This window comes from Ipomoea triloba, chromosome 15 (assembly GCF_003576645.1).
Source record: "Ipomoea triloba cultivar NCNSP0323 chromosome 15, ASM357664v1".
Taxonomy (NCBI): Eukaryota; Viridiplantae; Streptophyta; class Magnoliopsida; order Solanales; family Convolvulaceae; genus Ipomoea; species Ipomoea triloba.
In genome coordinates, this window is record NC_044930.1 from 9,842,788 (window position 1) to 9,867,176 (window position 24,389).

Sequence of the window (24,389 nt, forward strand, 5' to 3'; positions counted from 1 at the left end):
TTGCATGCAGTAAGTCGGATTTTGTCAGCCAGACATATTTCACCGCTAGCAACTCTACCTATTAATCTTAGCTTCTTCGGTTTAATTTCTTGCGGTTCGTCGTAGGTAACTTCCTATTACTCTCTGCTTCTTCCTTTAAGTATTAAGAATTCAGTTTGCCTAAGAAGTAGTATATTTGTGCTATTAAATATTGTGTTTGATGGTTAAAGTGTTGATTAATCATTTGTAATATGAAGTAGTATATTTGGGCTATTAAGTATTAATTTAATGCTTTAAGTGTTGGTTATTTAATTGTGCACGCAATTAAGAAGTATATTTGCTCTATAAAGTATTGTGTTTGATGGTTAAAGTCATAAAGTAGTATGACTTGATTATAGCAAAATTACCAATTTGGTCCCCGATTTAACGGATGTTTAACACCAAAATAAACGGAGGATCAAATTGGTTAAATTTTTTAAAGTCGAGGACTTAATTGGGTAAGAAAAATTGTCGAGGACCAAATTGATAATTTCGCAATAGTCGATGGACTATTTCGGTAATAAACTCTACTTTTAGACAGAAATGAATACTCAACACTTTAACATTGAATTTAATACTTTATAGCCTTAAACTAGTATTTTTAAACACAAATGAATACTCAACACTTTAACCATTAAATGCAATATTTTATAGCATAAAACTAGTACTTTATAATACAAATGAGTACTCAACACTTTAACCATCAAACACAATACTTAATAGCACAAATATACTACTTTTAAATACAAATGAATACTCAACACTTTAACCATTAAATTTAATACTTTATATCCTAAAATTAGTATTTTTAAACACAAATGAATACTCAACACTTTAACCATTAAATTTAATACTTTATAGCATAAAACTAGTACTTTTAAACACAAATGAATACTCAACACTTTAACCATTAAACCTAATACTTTATAGCCTAAAACTAGTACTTTATAATACAAATGAATACTTATCACTTTAATCGTTACATATAATACTTTAACCATCAAACACAATACTTAATATCATAAAGTCATACTTTATGGTGATATAAAGTAGTATATTATATATACATATATATATAATATACGGGAAATCAGGGACGGGGTGAGAACCGGGGATTGAGGTCGGAGCGGGGAATACCCTCCTTGTCCCCGTCCCCGGCGGGGATCCATTCCCCGCAATAATTTTCTGAACCCGCTCCCGTCGAGGCGGGGATCAATTTTTCCCGTCGAGGGTGGGTTGAATTGACATCCCTACATGTGAGTCGAAAACAATTACCCAAAGTAAACACAAGATATAAACTTTGTCGTACCTGCAGATTACTGTAGATCTCCCTCATGCGTGGCCGGCCGGCAACCTCACGAAAACTCTCATCCACTCGCCGTCGGGGAGAAGTTGCAGTGACCTCATCCCTCCCAATGACGTTGTACGCAGCAGGCGAAGAAAACTACCGTTGGTTTCTTCATCAATGCCGCACTGCATGCAACTTTTTGGATGATGAAGTTCCAGTTGCCACCGCACAACGCCCCACGACGCTACGTTCACCAATTGTAGTGAACTAGTGGTAGCGTTCTAAATAGCTAGTCCAAATAATCAATTCATCCGAATTGCAAATTTAAGCTATCAACCAGGACAAGCACAAACAACACTTTCCCATAGAATTCTAACTCAGATAATCTCATTGGGCGATCTATTAGAGGGTGTTTATAGGGTGAATGACTGAAATTAAATGAGAATGCATTGCAATTCATTGATAATAAAAGAAATGTTATGAATGTTGGACAAGAGTAAGAAAAACTCACTTGGGACATGCGTTTGAAGTCAGAAACGCATGTCCCATTTGCGTTATATTTTGTATTTTTTTTTCGGAATACAGAATCCAAATGCAAGTGAGACTTGCGTTTGATTAAAAAAATTGGTCACCGGCGGCGACCATGGTTGCCTTCTCTTTCGCCGGCGACCAATTTTTATTTATTATTTTTTTTTCAATCAAACGCGTTTGGATTCTGCATTCCGAAAAAAAATTAAAAAATAGAACGCAAATGGGACATGCGTTTCTGACTTCAAACGCATGTCTCAAGTAAGTTTTCCTACTTTTGTCCAATATTTTTGGTATTTCTTTTATTGTCAATGAATTGCAATGCACTCTCATTTCAGTCATTCACCCGTGTTTCTATGAGGCAATCATGAAATATTGCCAGTAGTTCAAATCGTGGGGATCCATATTCCCACATTCGTTTAATCCAGATTACATCACTGAACATAAATCCCATTTATTTAATCCGTATTACCAGTTTTGCATAGAATTTCATCTTTGATCCCCGTTTGTTTAAACTCTCTCCAATAAAATAAAAAAAAAAAGAATCTTTCGAAAGGGCAAATAAGCACATATCCTCCACAAATAACAATGGTATCCAGAAAAAATAAATTCAACAAATTTATACTCTTTTAGCTAACGGCAAATACATAAATTAGAAAAAACGCAAAATCAAAATCCAGAAATACATAGAATCACCCAACAAAGAAAATCGAAGAACAAATTGTTGATCATATTGAATGTGAAATCTTGATGATAATCATCTTAAAATAATAAAGTATATAAAAAAAAACTTATTACCATTCACTGGAGTTGATTGTGATGATAACGTGTTATATAATATTGTGCCCGTTGATCTGTTAACTCGTATATATCCTGTGAACTTGTAAATGATAGAGTAAAAGTAAAATAAACAAGACAAATGTAAATAAGAGAACATAGAATAGGCTTCCACCGCCGGCCTCTGGTCGGAGCTCTAATGGAGCTTTGAGCCAGCGGTTTTGGTCACCTTCCATGTTTGCTCTCGCTCTTCTTCTACCCCGACCACCGTCGCAGTTCCGTCCGCCTCCGACCACCGCCGCAGATCTTCTTCTTTCGTTTTCTCTCCCTTTGAATAAAATAATAGTAGGTAGGTATTGGGGTTTGTGTTGGTAGTCTTGAACTCCCAACCCTACTTTGACTTTACCCACTTTTTTTTCTCTATTATTGTGTTTTCCTCTCGTTAGTTTCACGAGCATTTTTCCTCTCGTTACTTTCACGAGCTTTTCATTTTCATTAGCATAAATCGTTTAGTTTGGTTTCGAAAAGTGTTGATCTTATCCTGGGCGAGCAAAAAAGAATGATGACGAAGACCCAGATCTTTGAAGAAGCTTTAAGTTCCCTGAAGGAACATAGCTTCATAGTTATGAAACAGTCTGCAATTCAAGTTTTTTATAGCATAGTTAGAAAAGTTGTTTCTATGTCTGACGGTAAGAAATGGTTTACCATTTCATTGATAATTGATGTAAACGTTTTATGTTATGAATTAATGGAATAGCTACGTTTATCTTCAAAAAAAAAGGAAAGAAAAAGAGAACATAGAATAGAAACAGATAAGGTAGATCATATTATTCAGTGAATCCTTACATAATGGAAGGAAGATAATATATAAAGAATGTTACAAAAATCATTGTCATAAATGGTTATAATGTCCATATTAATATAAGAGTTAATTCCATTTTTGGTCATAGATTTATAGGTGACAATACACTTTTAGTCTTTTTTTATTAAAACATTCACTTTTGGTCCTAGTATTATTGTGGCATGATCAATTTTGGTCATTTATTAACAAATAAGTTTAAATATTGTTAAATATAAGGATATTTCGGTCTTCAATTATGAATGTTTTCAAAAGAATAAACATAAAAAATATAGCGATTCAACATACTTTGTATAAAAAAGATTAAAATGTCTTTGTATTTAACGATATTTCAACGATTTTGTTGCTGGAGGACTACAGTTGATCATGCCACAATAATACTAAGACTAAATAAGAATATTCTAATAAAAAATGACTAAAAGTGAATTGTCACATATAAATCTAAGAAAAAAATGAAATCAACTCTAATATCCATATTATAACACTTTGTACTTGTTATAAAAAAAAATCTTTGTACTTTCAAAAGTCAAAACTGATAGGACGAAAAGGCGAAAACCCGGGCGGTGTAGACAAACTGCCGTTCGTTTGTCTTTTCTGGTTTTCTCGAATTTCAGAAAACGCATGTGAATGCGCGAATATAGAAATGCCGTGAACGTGGTTACACGTATCTTCTCTCGTAGAGCGATTACACGTATCTTTTCGCATAATTTACATTATCACAGCAAACTCTGCGTGTATACTTGTGACTCGTCATTTTCAGAAACCCAGCAATTCTCTTCAGTTTCGTATAAAGTTTTTTCGTATCAGAACTGCGGAAAATAAGCCTAAAATGGGAGAAGCCAAATGTGAAATTGAAGTGATTCATTCATGGTCTGCACCCAGGTCTCTCAGTACCAGCCTTATGTATTCCTTTGCCCAGGTCTCAAATTTTATTGTATTTTATGGCTTTTTCTGTGTCCTCAGATTTGTGTAGTTGATATGATTGATTAAAAACTTGAAATTGGTGACGGTGACTTTAGGTTTAGATAGGAGATCATAAGATCGTTCCCCATCCCTTAGGTATAAGAAAAGAAATTTGAACTAAAAATGGGTGTTTGTCGTATTATGGATATAATGTTTTCATTGAAGGCAAAACTTTTGGTAGTCTTGTCCTTAAAGGATTATAGTATTCTTGATTCTTGATAATGTACTTGTTATTTTTTACTCATTTTTCATAGAGGGATGATATTGAAGTTCTTGACGAACCTCTGTATGCGCATTTTCTCAAAGTAACTGGAGCAAAGAGGCCCTACAGGGATGAAGTTCTTTCGGCTATGGTATGTCATGTCTGTGTCTGTATGGATATTTATCCATCCTTCTATTGCTATTGTCATTTAGAAACCACCCACAGTTTGTGGGCAAATTATGCAGTGGATCATGGTCCACATTGGAAGGTGGACTACTGATGCAGGGTCAGTCTTAGTATACTGCTTGTTCAATTTTAATTTAGTGTACTATAGATTCATTTTCAGGTAGTACACTAAAAATGAACTTGTATCAAAATATAATAAACTTATTATGCCAAAGACCTTGTGGTCTAGTGACATCCGGTTGCTCTCCCATATGGAAGGGAGTGGGTTCGAGCCTCAGTGGAGGCGATTGTTGACTCTTTGTGCTTCAGTAGGTTGAGAAAGTAGCTATGAACGGAACAGATACTACATTGTAACAGAGTCAGTAGTACTCAAAAAATAATAAACTTATTATAAATGAACTTGTAATACAATGAAAATGAGCCTACAGGCTATAGTATACTAAAAATGAATATGTGGATCAGTGACTCAGTGGTACACAACATAATGATTGCAGTTTATTCTTTTATTTATTGAATATATTCGAGTGATATTCATCCTTATCAATTGACAGTTGTCTAGTATGAGTTGACATGGTCAGCATTTCTGTCTGTTTAACTTCAAGAAGCGAAAACAATTACACAAACTGTATTCTCATTTCTCATTTTACTGGTTTTTCTACTTTTCTAATAAAGGTTCGGATCAAGATGATTGTGCTAGCCCTTGATTTTGTAATGCTGCAAAAGTGTAAGCCACATTGACAATTTGCTGAATGAAGCAATTCTAGTAAGATAGACAAGGGCATTCAAGAATGTATAGATTGTAAATTAAATTATTGATTGTTTCAAATTCCAATCTGATTGTAAATAATTTTTTTTAATTTTTTTTTTTAAATTAATTTTAATGCCTGATTTCCAGCGGACATGATTTTCATTTGAATTTTCTTTAACCCAGTATTTCAGCGGAGAGGTCAAAGTCTTAAATGCAAATAATATAACTCTTATTGCTTGTTTCATAGTTTTTAATGAAAGCTTGGACTTTTAGTAATCTTTATATCTGTACTTCAAACTCATGGTCTGAACATAACAGGAGTCTGATGGAAATAAGGTGGTCAAGGATATAATATTTGGTCCAGGAGAAAAGAAATATCGGTACTGTAAGGTAATCTAGTGACTTTATGTGATAAATCAGTTTGATTTGACATTATTTTTTGACAACTTACCACGTTGTATACACCTAATAATATTTGTTTTCTAGTATTTTATTTTATTTTATTTTTTGTGGTGATTGAGCATTTTTTTCTAGCTGAAATCTTGTTATCTTTTGTTTTGAATTCTCCTGAGATAAACAGAAAGTTTTGCGCTTGATAATGGTCTCAGGGATGGGGATGAGATCACTTAACTCCAAGTGAATGTTGAAATGGAAAACCAGAAGTTTAATTTGCGTGTAGTGTTGAAGAGATCTTGAAAATTTAGATGCCTTCTGATTCTGAAGAAACACTGGAATAGAATTTTCTTTTATGTGTTATGTTAGAAAGATTTGAAAATTAGTTACCTTAAGTTGATATCAAATATAATTAATTTTTTTTCTTGCATGCTTTGTAGGTTTTTGTTAAGAACATGCCTTTTGTCATTAAATTTTTCTTTCTTTGGGTTAGACATAAAAGGTAGAAATGTATTTATGGTTCCATGTGATAGAAAGACTACAGGAATTTTCAGCAAGCCAAGCCATAAATTGTCCTAATGGAGAAACATCTGTATGGATTGGCAGTTGAAACATATGCTGAGATTTCACCTCTGGTGACATTTAGTGAAAAAGCCTTACTTGGTTTAATTCTAGCAATGTAACAAAACAGGAAAGTGATGCATGCTAGTTGTTAATATGTTACATGTTGTCTATGTGGATCATTAGTTGGTTGATTTGTTGAGTAGCCTTCACTAGGCGGAGTAGGTGCAGAGTTTTTGCTGGAATATGGACGGCTTTAGTTAAAAAAATTTGACTTATATTTCATTGTATTAACTCCCTTTTACTTTCTGCAGCACATAGCTAAGCACAACTTGCCTGGTTTGACAGATGATTTAATGAAGAGAGGAAAACACTTTATTCTCATCAGGAGTCCCCTTGAAATACTGGTAGTGTTTTTTTTTTTTTTTTTTTTTTTCTGTGTAGATGCTTATGATTGTAGTTGCATGCTTCAGGACCTGTCTTTCAGTTTCTTCATCATTAAGTGACTAGTACTTCCTTAAATTGTTAAATGCTTAATATTTACAGCAATTAGTCTAGTATTAGAAATTACACCCATCGCTTAAAAAAAAAAGAAATTACACCCATCTCATTATGACTTTCTCTTGCTCTGTTTTGCCTTCATCCATTTTATTGATTTACATTTCATCTGCTATGTTGCCAGCCATCCTTTGATGAGGTTGTGCCCTCATCCTTTTCTGAGTTAGGGCTGGCAGACCTTGTCTCTATATACTCTGAGCTATGCAGACTAGGAAAGCGCCCACCGATCATTGATACAACAGATCTTCGAACTGATCCTGAGGTTTTGAGTTAGTTTACAAGTTTTTTCCTTTTCTTTAACCTTATTGTTGAGAATAATTTTGTGTTTCTCAATCTGTCTTTTAGTATTCCTAGGAGTAGACTTTTGTTCCTTTGGCCATGCTTCCATTTATTGTCTTAGTTTTCTGTTCCCTGTTTTTCCCTATACATTGCCTGGTGTTTGTAGAGTGGTTGTAAGCTTTTGATAATAATAAAAATTCTTCTTCTTCAACACTAACGTAAAGCTTGTTAGTTACTTGTTATCTGTGTGTTTGAAACATTTCCATTTCAAGAACTGGAAAATGCTTTGTGTGAAGCACATCTCTATACATTTTGCTAATTACCACACATCAATGTAAACAATTGTATGTATTTTAATAAAATATTCTGTGCTTTCTGGTTATAGGTTTTGATTTGTCTAAATATGGTCTAACGTACAATCTTAAAACACATGATTGCTACTTCTTATTATTTGTGTTTGAAACTATTCCATTTCAAGAACTGTAAAATGCTCTGTGTTTCACATTTCTATCCATTTTTTTTTAATAAAATTATCATATAATGATGGAAATGCACATATGTTAACTAAATTCTTTGCCCTTTTCTATTCTGCTCTTAGGCTCTGATTTGTCTGAATATAGTTTAACAAATGCTTTGCTTATAATTTCTCTGTACCTTGCTTTTCCTCACTTGAATGCTCGTCATGGATGAATATTAGAGTCATGTCTTTTATTGGAATAGAAAAATCAGTATAGGTGTGTGTTATGAATGTAAACAAGCTGAGTTATCATAAGAGAGAAAAAGAATATGGATGGTTTTCACTCTATGCTTATAAGATCATATGGTACTTTTGAACATAATAATTTGTGACAAATTGCTTTTTTATTTTTTTATTTTTGTTTTTACGGAGTATTTTTTTTTCCTGCTCGATTCTTTCTAGTTATATGCCTAGTATAGCAATTGATTGGGAAGCAGGCTTGGATTTTCAACTGATTAGTGTGTTTCAAAGTGAAACTTCTATTTTTGCATTTGTTTATTACAGAGATATTTTTGTACAAATGGAAATGTGCACACAGGGCTAAAAAGCAAAACAAAAATGAATACAGGTTTCTTAGAACATGAATCATTACTTGTTCTGCATGATATTTCCCTGCCTTGTTTTGTAGTCGTTCTTTTAGTTGCTTTTGTTCTATTATACAGTGTAGTTTTTTCTGTCTCAGTGGGTTACACATCCAAAACTTTGTTTATTAAATACTAGGTCTTTTTGTCCTCTGCAGGCTACCTTACATGGCCTTTGTGAAGATCTTGGCATACCTTTTCAAGATTCAATGCTCAAGTAAGCCCAACCATCTTGAAATATTTAACTACTTTTTCTGCCATGTAGCAAATCTCTCTTTTCAGATGTCCAAGTTCCATAAAAATTCTGGTCTTAATGAGAAGAAAAAGAATGCAGAAACTTGCATATCTTTACTTCTGACAACTGAAATATTTTAAAACAAGTTGCAAATGTGCAATGCACTGTGTTTACAATTTGTATGTGTTTGCTACTAGTTGCTGAGTAGGATCCTTGAAGTTTGAAATTGAAGATCTTTTATAAGTTTTATATTTTGGCTTGTTCTCCACTTGGTGGATAAAATTGATGTCGTGAAGTCAATCTTCATCTAGTTAAGTATATAATAAAATAATAGGCAAAAGGGGATACAAAAACATGTTACGAGGGTTGAACTACCAAACAAGCAAGATCCTCTATGGCTCTACTACTAGTGTACCCAAAATGAGTAGGATTTGTATGCCACCAAATCATAAAATAATGGATTCATCAAATACACTTTAAGAATCATAAATAGCTCACACATCATATTATATTAAAAATCCAAAATATATAGTTCATATCAAACCTTAAAATGGGTATTCAAAGGTTAAGATATTCCAAAACTAAGTAATGGGTTTGGCAAAAATGAAGGGAGAAAAGTTAATCAATTACTTCAAATCCTCCAAACCTTAGAAAGTTTAGCTCACCCAAACACCTCTTCCAAAACCCCTAATATTTATCAAACACCAATTTTAGGGCTCCAATAATAAATCCAACTCAGAGTAAAAAGGGAGTTAAAACTTAACCTAGTCTTTACTCAAATACTCCAAAGATTCAAGCTTGGTGGAGATAGGAGGAAAAACCCAATTCTATTCTTCTTTTGAGTCTCATGCCCGAAGCTCTCACACACACTCGCTCTATGCGTAGCTTTGTCTATGTTTCTTGGCTTCATTATAAACAAATCAACTTGCTAAGACTTAAAGAGAAAGAGAGGGCTATTTTAGTAAATGAACACCCAACACCCATTAGTGAAGGTGTTTGAGTTTTGACTTCAAAATGTAAATTATATATTCAAAGTTGTGGGTATTACTGTGAAATAGTCCAAAACTTTCTTGGCTGTATTTGGTTAAGAAAGATATGCTAATACAAGGGTTATGATTTAACTAGCGTTAAAGGATCTGAATGGACAAATAAAATCCATATGTCCGACCACAACTAGTTTGGAATTAAAGCTTAGTTAAGATTAGTTATATAAATCTAGAAAGAAAAGGAATATTCTATTGACTTATTGATGTAATACACTGTACATATATTTAAAGGCAAGCTCATTATTAATCATATGGTTGCATTTCCCACATGTTTTTGGTGTAATTTGGAGTTAACTCTAGTATGTAGATATTGGAAAGGCTTTACTTGATTTTGAATTGAACCCCCACTTTTTTGGTGATTGATATCAAATGTAGCTAAGTAGAAGACTCTTAAGGCCATTTATCTTAAATTATTGAGTGTTGTTGCATTATATTTGCAATTTGTGCTTGACAATTAACATGTTTTAATTCCAGATGGGAAGTAGGGCCAAAAGCATATGATGGCATTTGGGCTCCATGGTGGTATAAAAGCGTGCATAAGTCAACATGTTTCCTTCCACCTAGAAAGTACCCTTCGGTATGCTTTATGTAGATAACTTTGGTTAAATATGAAACAGTGATGAATTAACTTCTAACTTAGATGTTGATAACTGTTTTGATTTATTGTATATAAATGCTGTGAAAGAAAAAGAGCATCTTATAACATGTTGTGAGTTTGTTTTACATGACATTATTGGCTACTAACATTATTGGTGGTGTTGAGATATAAAGGTAGAGTAAAGGCTAGACGGTAAACTTAATGTGTTATCATCTAGGTAGATTGGGTAACCTAAAGGCTATTTCCATTTGTATGCATATGTGCATTTCTACATGTACTCATATAAGGTATGCTATTATAATGTAGCTTTTAAATCTATTCAAAAGTGTATTAGAGCAGCTTTTCTATGGCTTGATTCTTCTATGAGTAAACAATGCATGAACAGTGCTTGGCACTTTTTATCTCTTCAAATTAATTGCTTGCGTTGCTTGGTTTTTTGAAATTGAAGCTACTAGTCACCTCAACAACTTTAGGCAAAGGTAACACATTTCTTTGTCATGGAGCCATTGTCATGCGCCATCATGCCTGACCTCCTTGTCATGGCTCCAATCTCGTGTTGGTCCATCAACCTTGTTTATTTTTTGGGGTAGTTAACTAGTTTTTATCAGTGATGCTTCCCAAATTGCTTTTGCAGATAATTTTCTGACTATTTGTGAGGTTTAAAATATTTTCTGATGACAATGGCTTCCGCTGATTCTCCCTTATTTGCTCCTAATCTAATTAGAAATCTGGCTATTACCTCCAAGAAGCTATGTGAGTCGACAAATTATCAATCTTTGTCTACAATGATTGAACTGGGGTTTATTTTTTTTCTTTTAGGGGGGGCGGGGCAGAGTGGGATTGTGCAAGTGATTATTTGTTTTCAGTTTTAAGTGGTCAGACTTCAATTTTTTATTTTTATTTACTTTTATATTCTTTCAAAACCTAGATACTTGTCAAAAGAGATTGCTTCATCACTAAAGCGATGAAGCAATTGTGATCTGCAAGTTTTTGCTTTGCTTTGGCAAAGTGCAGATATGGACTAAAGCAGGCCAAAGCGATCACTTTGGTCTAAAGTGAGTGAAGCAAAATCACCAGAGGAAGTGCGGCTTTCTACAAATGGCAAAGTCAACGAGTCAACCAAAAATTTTGGGCTAAAATATGCAAACCTGGTATGCTTCTGTCTTTCTTCTCTACCCAAAGGCTCGGATGACATCAGCTATGTACACTTTCTTCTTTCTTCTTCATCCATCTTCTGTCACCTTTCTTACTTATCTTCCACCCTGCCCACAGTTCAAGACTTTTTTTCTTCATATCGTTGGTTTTTTTTTTGAAAACAATTGGCACTTTCTTCTCACCTTGTCTCACCCTCTCTGGTTTTCATCTCTGACTAATGCACTGGGAACTCTTTGTGGGCAGAGAGGTATAACTCTCTGTGGAATCTTTCAAGTGGAGAGAGAATAACTCTGTCCACAACTCCACTGGAAGAGTTATTCACTTATTCTCTCTATCCACTTCTCTAAACCTTTACAAGGCATATTACTTAGTTTACAATTATTTAAGTTGTAATTTATTAGATTATTTGTAAAGAGATAGATAAATATAGATAATTGATGATGAATAATTAAATATTATGAGAAAGTGATTGTATTATTCTTCTCTTATTGTATAAATTGTACTCCGTAGTATTTTTGTAAAAAGTGATTTTGTTCGATTGCTCAATGGTATACATGAATGATTGAGGATACAATATACTTGTATTACTATAAGATGATAAAATGATGACGTCAACTGTAATATTTTTGAATCATATCATTTTCAATTATAAAATTTTATGATTGCCACTTTGAATTGCTTTTTGTATGAAAGTGACACTTCACTTTGCGCTTTAAAGTGAGGCAGTGCCTCATTGCTCTGCTATGCTTTCCACTTCAAAAATATGTGCTGGTTTGGTTTTATTTTTTAATAATTCTCACACTTGTTATAAATTAAATCAACAATTGGAAAATCTAAATAGCGCAATTGCCATTTGGTAAATAATAAGGCCAGATGATGATAGGGAGTTCCTTCTGTTCCATGTTCCTTATATTGATGAAAAGTCTTGTCTGAATCCTTTTCTTTCTTCTTCCAAATATCTTCAGCCTTTTCCATCACCTTTGTATGACTTGCTGGAGCAAAGCCTGCCTTTTTATAAAATGCTTCGGCATCATTCAAGAAGGACTTCACCTCATCCTAAGCTTCCTGTTCCAGCTAATGAAAAGCTTCTTGTATGGGTTGGAGATGAGATTTTGCCCCGTGAGAGTGCAAAGGTAACTTTATGTTCTAGTTATAAAGATATTATTTCTGCCAAGGCATGCTGGACAATAAAATCCCTTTTTCATTATCATTTTTTCTTCACATATTGCTCTGATGCAGGCTTTTAAACTTTAACTCTGACACTAATGCATAATTTCAAGGTTTCTGTGTTTGATTCAGTTGTCCAAGGCGGTGATGCAGTTTGGGAAGGGCTTCGAGTCTATAATAAAAAGATATTAAAGCTTGAAGATCATTTAGATCGGTTTGTGGAAATAATTCTCATAATGTTTTTAATTGGGTTATTGCTGGAGTTTTGTCAACCTTCTATCCATTTCCAAATATTTTAAATAATTTATAGTGGCCACCTACTTCATTTTTCAAATAGTAAATGATCTTTTCAGAAAATGCTGACTTTTATGCATTTTAAGATGGATAACACAGTAGGAATTGATTATGAATGACACTGAAGGTGAGATATGGCAAACAGTTCTTTACTCAAATGCTCTCTTTAGTAGTGTGGTACTTGGTGATGGGAGAAATATTGCAAGATTCTGTAGGTTACCATTTCGCATGATTTTTTCACTTATTGCACTCATGTCGTTGTTGTTGTTATTGTTATTAGGGGTGGTTTATACACTTTATTCGTGCTTAATGGATAACAAGCTAAACAAATGACATTGACTTATATTTTGTTCTTTTATTTAGGTTGTTTGACTCAGCAAAAGCCCTAGCTTTCACTAGTGTACCAACTCGTGAAGAGGTAATATTTCAATTCCCAATTTTCCATTTGTTCTTCTAAGACTGTCCTGAGTGTTAATTATATTATAGCTTCCCTTATGCATTCAATTCCTATAGTATTTGTGAAATATAAAATATTGCCACATCTATATATGTGCGTAAATTTGGAGCATTACTTTAAGCTAACACATGCAGATCAAGGATGCCATTTTCAAGACTCTTATAAGTAATGGAATGCTTGATGGTGCACATATACGACTAACTCTGACGCGGGGCAAGAAGGTTTACCTTGATCCCCTTTTCCCTTCAAATTAGTAAAACCTTAACAATATTTTCTTTATATGTTTTGATTTTTCTTGTTTTTGCATTTAGGTGACTTCTGGAATGAATCCTGATTTAAACCTTTATGGATGCACTTTAATTGGTAAGATGGTTTATTTTATTTTATTTTATTTTATTTTTATAAATTTATTGTATAAATTTCATACTTATGGATATGAGGCAGCATGCCTATGCAATTTTCCATTCAAGCACCAGGTGATGGGGAAGTAGTCATAACAATAGAGAGAACCTGTTAGGAAATAAATAATAAAGAAGTTGAAGTGACAAGGATGTATGTATTGGGTGAGGTGCGATGAGTGGTATGGAAGTGGTAAAACGAAGAGTCAAGACTCCCCGAGTGTCGTGTCTCTCAAGGATGACAAATTGGAGCGAATTGGTGTTGACATTGAAGGTGTTAAGAGGTAAGAGTTGCAAGTATTACTAAGGGTTGTTTTGATAATTAAGTTGGGAGTTGTAGGAACAAGAGTAAACTAAACAATTCAAAAGGAAATGAAGGGGGTGTACACCATGGTTAAACAAATCGCTTGATCGTCCTAAGGAGATTTGAAAACGAGTTTCGAGATTGAATTAGGGAGTCATAGTATTTATACTGAGTGACGTTACACTCAGACTCTCAATCCTCATTCGGTTGAGGCATTTTATCGAACACCTTGCCTACCACTCCTTCCGGACCTTGTCCTTTCAAACTAAGGGCAGGGATGTAGATGAGTTGGACTCGTGAGAGGCCGCTATCGTGCACACACTCACTTTCACCGAGTTCACTCACTATTCCGGCCGAAATAGAAGCAAAGCATGAGGAACATCACCCACACAAGATTACAATCCTAATCCACAATCTTCATAATCATAAGGCAAAATTCAAGCATCAATCAATTGTCTAACATGGGCACACACACCCCAAACTATTCTACTCAAACATAATGGACATTCAAGAACAACAAAGTAAAATTACACTAAGCAATAATTCAAAGAAGCAATCTAAAAAAAAAGAGAGAGTATTTTACCTAAGGAATTATAAGTTCTACATCTTCAATCCTTTCATCCATCTTCCTTAATCTAAGAAAACTAATCTATTCTAGTGGGAATGAGTGTGTTCTTCCTCCCCAAAGGGGAAGGAATAGAAAGAGAAATCAGATTTGAGAATTGTGGAGCTCTCCTCAAAAATGAGAAAGGAGGGTTTAAATAGCTGTCCAAAAAGTCGAAATTCCGCTGCTGCCCTACTGGACGCGTCCACGCCCATCACCACGCGTGTGGTGATGCGTGGTTGCGTTCTGGAAATATTCCACGCCCATCACCACGCGTGTGGTGATGCGTGGTGGCCTCCTGCTCGGTTGATTCTTCGTTTGTTGCTTCTTTTTGGTCTAGGACTTTGCTATACCCTGCGGAAATGACTCAAAACACATCCTCTGAGTTGAATTTGTCAGTTAGGTGTTAATTAGAGGTTTTAACCATGAAAGATGCTCACAATTGACAATTGGGTGATGAAACTGTAAAATGTTATCCAAATATGACCCGAAACTTGACTGTTCTTGGCGCTTATCATGAAGCAAACATGATATCTGAATCATGAATTGGTCAATCGTTTGAGGTGGCTGTGAGTGAAACTTCCGCTGGCCAAGTACTGAAATTACTCAATTTATGTAAAGAATAATGGATTGGAATTCATTGAGGCAGTAGCACTTGGATCTCTATTGCACCTTGCAATATATTAGTATTGAAGGTAAGGTTTATTTGGGAAATTATTGACTCCAAATTTGTAATTCGATTAGTTCAAGAATCTAGGCCATCTAATGCCAAGACCATTAGCATTTATATTTGTTCTCATATTGTTTATAATTGCCTAGGGTTATTTTATTTTTAGATTTTGAACACATTATCATAACTGTTAGAGATATAAGGGTTAGTTGAGATATTTACTCTTAGCCCTAGGTTTTAGTGTTAGTAACCTGTGGCTAGGGTTAGTTCTATACTAGTATATATAGCTCTACGCTCCTGTACATTTACACACAGAACATATATACGAATACTTTGTTTTGCTATTCTATTGTTTAACATGGTATCAAAGCGAGGTTGAGTGAGTGGGTAGTGGGTTTTGGTCGGAGTGAAGAGGCGAAGCTGCCGGAGGAAGCGGGGCAGCCACCGGCGCGTGTGCGCCGTTCTCCGGAGGAAGCGGGGCAGCCACCGGCGCGTGTGCGCCGTTCTGGGGAGGAAGCGGGGCAGCCACCGGCGCGTGTGCGCCGTTCTGGCGGGGAAGCGGGGCAGCCACCGGCGCGTGTGCGCCGTTCTGGCGGTTGCTCCGGTCGAGGTTTGTTCTGGTAGGCTCGTTCTGGCGGTTGCTCCGGTCGAGGTTTGTTCTGGTAGGCTCGTTTTTGAAAGCCCGATAGATCTGGAGTGGTGGTGTCTCAACCATCAAGTCTCCTTCTCCCCTCTTCTCTCGCAGGCTTTCCCATAGTCGCAGCAGAATAACTCCAGCAGCAGTGGATGGTTGCTGGTGGTGTTGGCCCTTCGTCTTTTCTTTTGTTATTGCTGACAGTGCAATTTACAACACCTGTATGGCCATGGAAGAACCAAGAACCGCAACGGTGGTGAGTAGTGGTGGCCGGTGAAGCTTTCCGGCAGTGGTGGTTGGTAGTTGCCAGCAACTGTGGTTGTGGTTGGTGGGGTGTTGATGCTGGAGTGTTGAAAATGAGAATGATTGGGCAATAGGTTAATGGTGAGGCTGCTGGGATGGAAGCTGACAAATAATTAGTTAGTAGGTTTTTGTTTTGAGTGCCAAGGTGTGAGAGTTGGAGGCAGTCCAGGGGTGTTGCAGTGATGGGCAGCACAGGTGCCAGAGGTGGTGTGGACCTGGCATATGTCGCGGCTATTATGGAAGGCCGGCGGCTGAAGAATGGTTCAGGAGGAACCAGTTTGTGTGCACGCAACAAGAAAACAGGAAAACACTGGTGGTAGGCAGCGGTTATAAGGGTTTGTGGAGTGAGAGGCTGGTGCGCTGCGGTGTTAAGCAGCGGTGATAAGGGTGTGGGGTGTGGCGCTGCGGTGTTAAGCAGCGGTGATAAGGGTGTGGGGTGTGAGAGGCAGGTGCGCTGCGGTTGTGATAAGGGTGTGGGGTGTGAGAGGCAGGTGCGCTGCGGTTGTGGTGAGGGTGTGGGGTGTGAGAGGCAGGTGCGCTGCGGTTGTGGTGTTTGGCTGGGGTGTGAGAGGCAGGTGCGCTGCGGTTGTGGTGTTTGGCATGGTTTGTAGCTTTGTGGAAGCTTTGTTGGTGCGGACAAGGTGCATTGTGGACTGACTTGGCACAGCATGGTTCGAAGGTTCAAGACTTATAGTTCTAGGTTTGGAGTCTTATGGTTCATGTGACACATATGTAACAAGTTGGGCATGTTGAAATCTATGTCCAACTTGAGGGGGGGGTGTTAGAGATATAAGGGTTAGTTGAGATATTTACTCTTAGCCCTAGGTTTTAGTGTTAGTAACCTGTGGCTAGGGTTAGTTCTATACTAGTATATATAGCTCTACTCTCCTGTACATTTACACACAGAACATATATACGAATACTTTGTTTTGCTATTCTATTGTTTAACAATAACTTAAGGGAACAAACTAAACTAGGAGAAAATAAACTTAAGGTTTCCTATTTTCTACATTTAAATGCCTGGTTTTTTGACGTATTTTCTGCCTTACTTCTTATGCTTTTTGCAGTGCTTCCTGAATGGAAACCACCTGTCTATGACAATGCAAAAGGGATCACATTGATCACAGCAACCACTAGGCGCAATTCTCCAAATGTGAGACGTGCATGTTACTTCATGAAGTATTACATTTGCTTTACATGAGATGCATGCTTGTCTATTTTCCTTGTCTTTTCTTTGAGCAAAAAAATGTGATGTGGCAAAAGCCTCCTTGAAGGCATGTAATGCATCAGGGATAAGCTTTTGTTGGGGCAAGGTCAAACACCCTATGAATGTCAAAAAGGGAATTATAATTATCACTTCCATATTTTCTTATTCTACCCCTTACGAATCAGATATAATAGGTGTAATATGTGAAAATGAGGAATGATAAATCTCTCTTTTCCCACCTGTAATTGATTACTATTCTGTCACAGAATTTGGATTCCAAGATTCACCATAACAATCTTCTCAACAACATTCTTGCAAAGGTATCTTTCTCATGTTGTGTTAATTGAATATCTGCCATCATACTGTTGCATGCTCTACTTGAGGAAGGAAAAAAAGGGAGGGGGAGGGGGCAAGGAAGTGGTAAATTGGTAATATTTACAGAAGATTTTATATCATGCTTTAATATTATTTAATGGAAACAGTTGCCAAGTTAGAAGTGGATTCAGAGGGTTTTCTTATAGATACCATCCTAACCTCCATTTCTTGCATTTCAAAATCATTTGAGGTAATCTAAAATGTCAGGGCATTTAAAATATTTCATATACTCTATGCTACTGATGATACATTGATAAACATTGAAGTAAGCTTGGTTATGGGGGAGGAGGGGGCGAGGAAGTGGTATAGAGAATTGCAACAGAGATGTGGTATAGAGAATTGCAACAGAGATTAAATTAAGTCTCATTGGTGAAAAAAATTCAAACCTTTATACTTTGTGATAATTATAGCCAAACCTTTAAAATTTAACAATTTAATACCAAACCTTTCTGTCTTGTGCCAATTATATCCAAAATTACATTATTTGACCCGAAAACAAACTTGGCCCTCCAGAGTTGGCTATTATTCCTCCGGATGTTTGAATATACTTTTATATATATGTGAAATAGTTTTTTGGAGATTTTATTTTGGAACTTTTAGTTGTGAAATAGACATTTTGATACATAATGTTTAAAAAATGATGTTGAAGTATAATTTTAAAAATAATTTTTATGCAAACTAATAGTCAATTCATCAAAGTTGGGTTAGGTCATGCTTTTTCTCGAGTTAGATATTATAGTTGGATGTACTTGTCACAAAACACAAAGATTTGGTATTAAACCGCCAAATTTGAAAGGTTTGGATGTAATTGTTATGTATAATTGCATATAATTGTCATAATATACAAATGTTTGATATTAAATTGCCAAATTTTAAAGGTCCATATAATTGGCAATATATAAATGTTTGGGCCTTTCTACCAATAAGCCTTAAATTAACTGCGTGTAATTTCTTTTGCATTGAAAACTACACTATATTCTGACTAGTACTTTTGCTTCCAGATAGAAGGGAATAATGCAAAAGCTGATGATGCTATTATGCTCGACAAAGATGGATATGTGTCAGAAACAAATGCTACAAACATTGTGAGTTTGTTAGTTTTGGTTCCATATTTTTAGTTTTGATGATACTAAGCAAACATTAACTTTAATTCTACTAGGTTAATATTTGTTTCTTGCAAAATGTCACTAAAATGATACTAAGCAAAAATGTCACATTGGCCAAACCACACTAAAAGATTGAATTTAATCAATTTGCTAGTCTAATCCATGGCCTTATAAACCCATATATTTCTCTCTATTTATTCAATGTGGGATTCGTAACAGCTTTATTACGTGTGAATCTTGAGAGAATAATGTGTATTCGTATATATCTCAATCAGTAGAACTGTACAGACTATCACTACTTATACAAAATAGAGGAAACCCTAATGGGCTTATCTATAAACGGGCTTTAGGGTTTAACACTCCCCCTCAAGCTGGAGAGTATAAATCATATGCTCCAAGCTTGTTACAAATATGCCCAACTCTAGGAGCCCTAAGAGACTTTGTTAGGATATCAGCCAACTGATCTGCAGAGTTGACAAAGTTAGTCTTGATACTCCCAGACACAATTTTCTCCCTGATAAAGTGGCAGTCAACTTCAATATGTTTAGTCCTCTCATGAAAGACTGGATTTGAGGCAATATGAAGAGCTGCTTGGTTGTCACATATTAAAGTCATTTGAGCTACTTGGCCACACTGTAACTCTTGAAGTAAATGCTTCAGCCATATCAACTCACACGTGACAAGAGCCATAGCACGGTATTCAGCTTCAGCACTGGATCTAGCAACAACATCTTGTTTCTTACTCTTCCAAGATATAAGATTACCACCAATGAGTACACAGTAACCTGAGGTAGATCGTCGGTCAAAAGGACAACCAGCCCAATCTGCATCAGAATATTCCACAACTTGAGCATGTCCTCTATCTTCATATAGTAAACCTTGCCCTGGGGCTCTTTTGATGTACCTCAGAACCCGAACAGCAGCATCCTAATGCGTATCACAAGGATTTTCAAGGAACTGACTTAATACACTGACTGCAAAGGAAATGTCTAGTCGAGTGATTGTGAGATAATTCAATTTCCCGATTAGTCTCCTGTATCTCTCTCGGTTAGGCAATGGCTCCCCCTGTCCTGGTAGAAGTTTAACATTTGGATCCATTGGATTATCCACAGGTCTACAATCCAACAAACCAGTTTCTTCTAGAATATCCAAAGCATACTTCCTTTGAGAGATAACTATACCACTGTGAGACTGAGCTACTTCAATACCAAGAAAATATTTCAGCTTGCCCAAGTCCTTAGTCTGGAATCGACTGAAGAGATACTCTTTCAGCTTGGATATGCCTTCTTGATCACTTCCTGTAATAACAATGTCATCTACATACACAACAAGATATATGCATTTCCCACTAGAATGACGATAGAACACAGAATGATCAACTTCACTTCGAACCATACCAAACTCACACACCACTGAGCTAAATCTCCCAAACCAAGCTCGTGGAGACTGCTTTAAACCATACAAAGAGCGGCGAAGCTTACAAACCAAGCCAGAAGACTCCCCCTGAGCAACAAACCCAGGTGGTTGCTCCATATAAACTTCCTCTTTAAGATCGCCATGGAGGAAAGCATTCTTGATATCCAACTGGTGTAGGTCCCAATGATTAATGGCAGCCAGAGACAACAACAAGCGGACTGATGCAATCTTAGCTACAGGAGAAAAAGTATCAGTATAATCCAAACCAAAGATCTGGGTATAGCCTTTAGCCACCAGCTTTGCTTTAAGGCGATCAATCTTACCATCAGGGCCCACCTTCACAGTATAAATCCATCGACAGCCAACAACAGTCTTACCCATAGGGAGAGGTACCAACTCCCAAGTGCCATTGGATTGAAGAGCCTCCAATTTTTGTCAACATGGCTTGGCACCAACCTGGATCTGAGAGAACCTCACTAGTAGTCTTGGGTATAGGCACAGAAGACAGATGAGACAGGAAGGCATAGTATGGGAAAGACACACGGTGATAGCTCAAGAAGGTATATATGGGATGGGGATTACGAGTAGAACGTGTACCTCTACGAAGATCAGTGGGTGCCTCAGTTGGATCAGTGATAGATTCCAGTGGAATTGGTAGAACCGCAGCAGGAGGATCAGATTGGCTGGGTGAGTCAACAGGAGTCTCAGCAGGTGTAGTGCGAGGACTGCGATGATAAACCTGAAGGGGGGGGGGGTTAGGAGCAGCTGGAGGATCAGGTGGAGGATCAGAACGTTGGGCAGTTGGAGGATCAGCTGGAGGACCAAGGTAAGGAATATGAAGGACTTCTCGACCGGTGTCTTTTGGAGAGGGCTGGAAGAAAGGGGATGACTCAATAAAGGTGACATCAGCAGACACAAAGTGCCTTTTGAGTGATGGAGAATAACACCTATAACCCTTTTGTAGCCTGGAATAGCCCAAAAACACACACTTAACGGCTTTAGGATCCATCTTTGACCGCCCTGGTGTAATGTTATGGACAAAACAAACACACCCAAAAATCCGAGGAGGAAGAGGAAAAAGATTAACAGAAGGATATACAATAGAGTATGGGGTAAGGTTGTTTAAAACAGAGGATGGCATGCGATTGATCAAATAACATGCAGGATAGCATCAGCCCAAAAATGTGAGGGAACATGATAATGCAATATCATAGTACGAGCAATTTCTACCAGATGCCTATGTTTTTCTCTCAGCAACCCCGTTTTGCTGAGGTGTGTAAGCACAGGACTTTTGGTGTAACATACCCCGAGATTGCATAAAGGTTTGGAGAGGAGCAGATAAATATTCTTTGGCATTGTCACTACGTAAAACACGAATGGGAGTACCAAATTGGGTTTGTATTTCATTGCAGAAATTCTGAAAAATTTTAAATAACTCAGAACGATTTCTCATTAGAAAAACCCAAGTACAACGTGAATAATCATCAATAAAGGTAACAAAATAATGGAAACCTAAGGTAGAATTGACTCGATAAGGACCCCAAATATCTGTATGCACTAAATCAAAGAGGGACACAGCCCGATTATTGACTCTTCTTGGAAAAGACTTACGGGATTGCTTTCCAAGATGACACGACTCGCAATCTAAAGACTCAACAGAGATACCCGGAACCATCCGATGAAGTTTGGATGGGCTCGGATGACCAAGACGACTATGGATAAGCAAAGGTGGATCTGTGGATGCACTGGCAACAACACCCCCTCGCATGTAGTAAAGACCCTGTGACTCAAGCCCTGTGCCAATCACCTTCCCCGTACTGCGATCCTGCACAACAACCGAATCAGCACTAAAGGTTATAGAGCAGTTATGGGTACGGGTGATTTTACTCACAGAAATAAGGTTGAAAGGACTATTGGGCACATATAACACAGACTCTAAAGGGAAAGAGGGAATGGGTGAAGCCTGGCCAACACCAACAGCTGGAGTTTGGTGACCATTTGCTAAAGTAATCATGGGTATAGTTTTAGAATGAGAAACATTAGACATAAGCGAGACATTACCAGAAATATGATCTGAGGCACCTGAATCCAGTATCCAAGTATTAGGGGTACTGGAATGAGAGAGACAAACGAGAGAGGAGGTACCAGTATTGGAGGAAGATGTGGTAGTGGCTTCTCGGGAGGCTTTAAACCAGAGGTACTCTTCATAGTCATTTGGGGCAGAACTACTGTGAGCCTGAGTCTCTGAACCAGTGGTCTGCACCATATTGACAGAACGTGAGGGCTTGCCATGCAGCTTCCAGCAGCGATCCTTGGTGTGCCCCACCTTGTTACAGTACTCGTATCTACGGACACCACGACGACCACCATTGTTATTGGTATGTCCAGACAGCTCCTTCTCTGCTGTTCGAGAGACTAAAACAAAAGAATCTCCAATGGGCTCAACAGGAGGAGCAGATGCAACTCGGAGTAGTCTAGCAGCAGTCTCATTCAATGTGGGTACAGTAGGACTAGCCAAAATCTGATCACGAACATGTGCAAGGTCAGGACTAAGTCCAGCCAGAGCAAACACCATAAAGAACTTGTCATACTGCTTAATGTGCTCATCAGCATCCTTCTTATGTGACATGAGATTATGGAATTCCTGTTGTATAGCTTCAACCTGGCCTAAGTATTCAGACATATTCGAATCAGCAGCTCCACGATGATTAAGGACATTTGCGAATTTCGTGACTAGTGAATAGAGACCCTGAACATCATTGGTGTATAAACTCTTCGCTTTATTCCACACTTCATAACAAGTCTCATAAGCCTTATAAATGTTATGGAGCTTAGGGTCAATTGACTGCCATAACATGTTTGTCAATAAGGCATCGACCTTCTCCCACTCATCCTTCTTTTCTTTAACATCTACACCCTTCATATCTAAATGTTCAGACACTCCTTGCCCCTTAAACCACAATTTAACAGATGCATCCCATGATGCATAGTTCTCACCCCCAACTAACTTATCAACCGTAATAATAGGGTAGGAAGTAAAGGAATGATAGATGATGCCATTATAGGTAAAACAAAGAAGGGAATACACTGTTTTGAAGAACTGGTCGGTTCGCCGGAAAAGTCGACGGCGGACGGCGGCGGCCGGTGGCGGTGACCGGCGACGGCAGCGGAAACGAGCGACACTAGGAGATGCGTCTCCTCAAGCCGAGTCCAATGGTGGCAACGGTAGCTCAATCGGAGATATGGCCGGAAAACTCCTGGACTTCCCGGCGGCGGTGGCGGCGCGTGCGGCGGCGAACGGCGACCGGAGTTGGACCAGAATGCTCGCGACGACGTTCCTGAGGGACCTGTGGTGTCAGATTGGAGAAAAAAACCACGAGGCCAAAGTCGGAACGTGAATTAGTTCGCGATCTGCTGGACTTCCGACGAGGCGGCGGCGGGGATTGGGTCATAGGGTTTAGGCTCTGATACCATGTGAATCTTGAGAGAATAATGTGTATTCGTATATATCTCAATCAGTAGAACTGTACAGACTATCACTACTTATACAAAATAGAGGAAACCCTAATGGACTTATCTATAAACGGGCTTTAGGGTTTAACATTATGTTTACATGAAATTCTTGTAGAAGAGCTAAAGAGAAATGGTGAATGTTACTAGCTCCTTGTTGTATGGATGTGCATATTCTGTTACTAATCATTTTCTTCCCCCACCTCCCATATGCCCATCGCTTAATCCCTTTCTTTTCTTTTCCTTTTTTTATTTTATTTTATTTCTGTGGGGGTGTGGATGGAATTGTTATTGTGAAGATGCTAAACTTTTATTTCAGATAAAATTGTTTTGTTTATGCAGTTTCTATTTCCTATAACTACCAAGATTGATGCTAGTATGCTACAATGCTCAAAGGCTTTTTCCTTTTCCTTTTTTTTTTTTTTTTTTTTTTTTTTTTTTAATTTTTCGTG

The 24,389-nt window shown here is 37.2% G+C and overlaps 1 protein-coding gene across 2 annotated transcripts in view; it reads left to right on the plus strand.

Moving 5' to 3' along the window:
- Positions 1-4,109: 4,109 nt before the first annotated feature.
- The window catches only part of LOC116006062 (branched-chain-amino-acid aminotransferase-like protein 1), a 24,545-nt gene continuing 4,265 nt past the window's right edge, over positions 4,110-24,389 (plus strand). The window contains exons 1-15 of one of the 2 annotated variants that reach the window (XM_031246322.1): positions 4,110-4,389; positions 4,688-4,786; positions 5,888-5,959; positions 6,838-6,930; positions 7,206-7,343; positions 8,617-8,675; positions 10,214-10,316; positions 12,458-12,625; positions 12,773-12,873; positions 13,317-13,371; positions 13,545-13,631; positions 13,722-13,773; positions 17,391-17,476; positions 17,797-17,850; positions 18,907-18,990. In XM_031246322.1, coding sequence (XP_031102182.1) covers positions 4,300-4,389; positions 4,688-4,786; positions 5,888-5,959; positions 6,838-6,930; positions 7,206-7,343; positions 8,617-8,675; positions 10,214-10,316; positions 12,458-12,625; positions 12,773-12,873; positions 13,317-13,371; positions 13,545-13,631; positions 13,722-13,773; positions 17,391-17,476; positions 17,797-17,850; positions 18,907-18,990 — 1,341 coding nt within the window. In that variant the 5' untranslated portion in view covers positions 4,110-4,299. Of the gene's footprint in view, positions 4,390-4,687; positions 4,787-5,493; positions 5,546-5,887; positions 5,960-6,837; positions 6,931-7,205; positions 7,344-8,616; positions 8,676-10,213; positions 10,317-12,457; positions 12,626-12,772; positions 12,874-13,316; positions 13,372-13,544; positions 13,632-13,721; positions 13,774-17,390; positions 17,477-17,796; positions 17,851-18,906; positions 18,991-24,389 lie in introns of those variants that run through there. The other variant, XM_031246323.1, reaches the window with a different exon arrangement.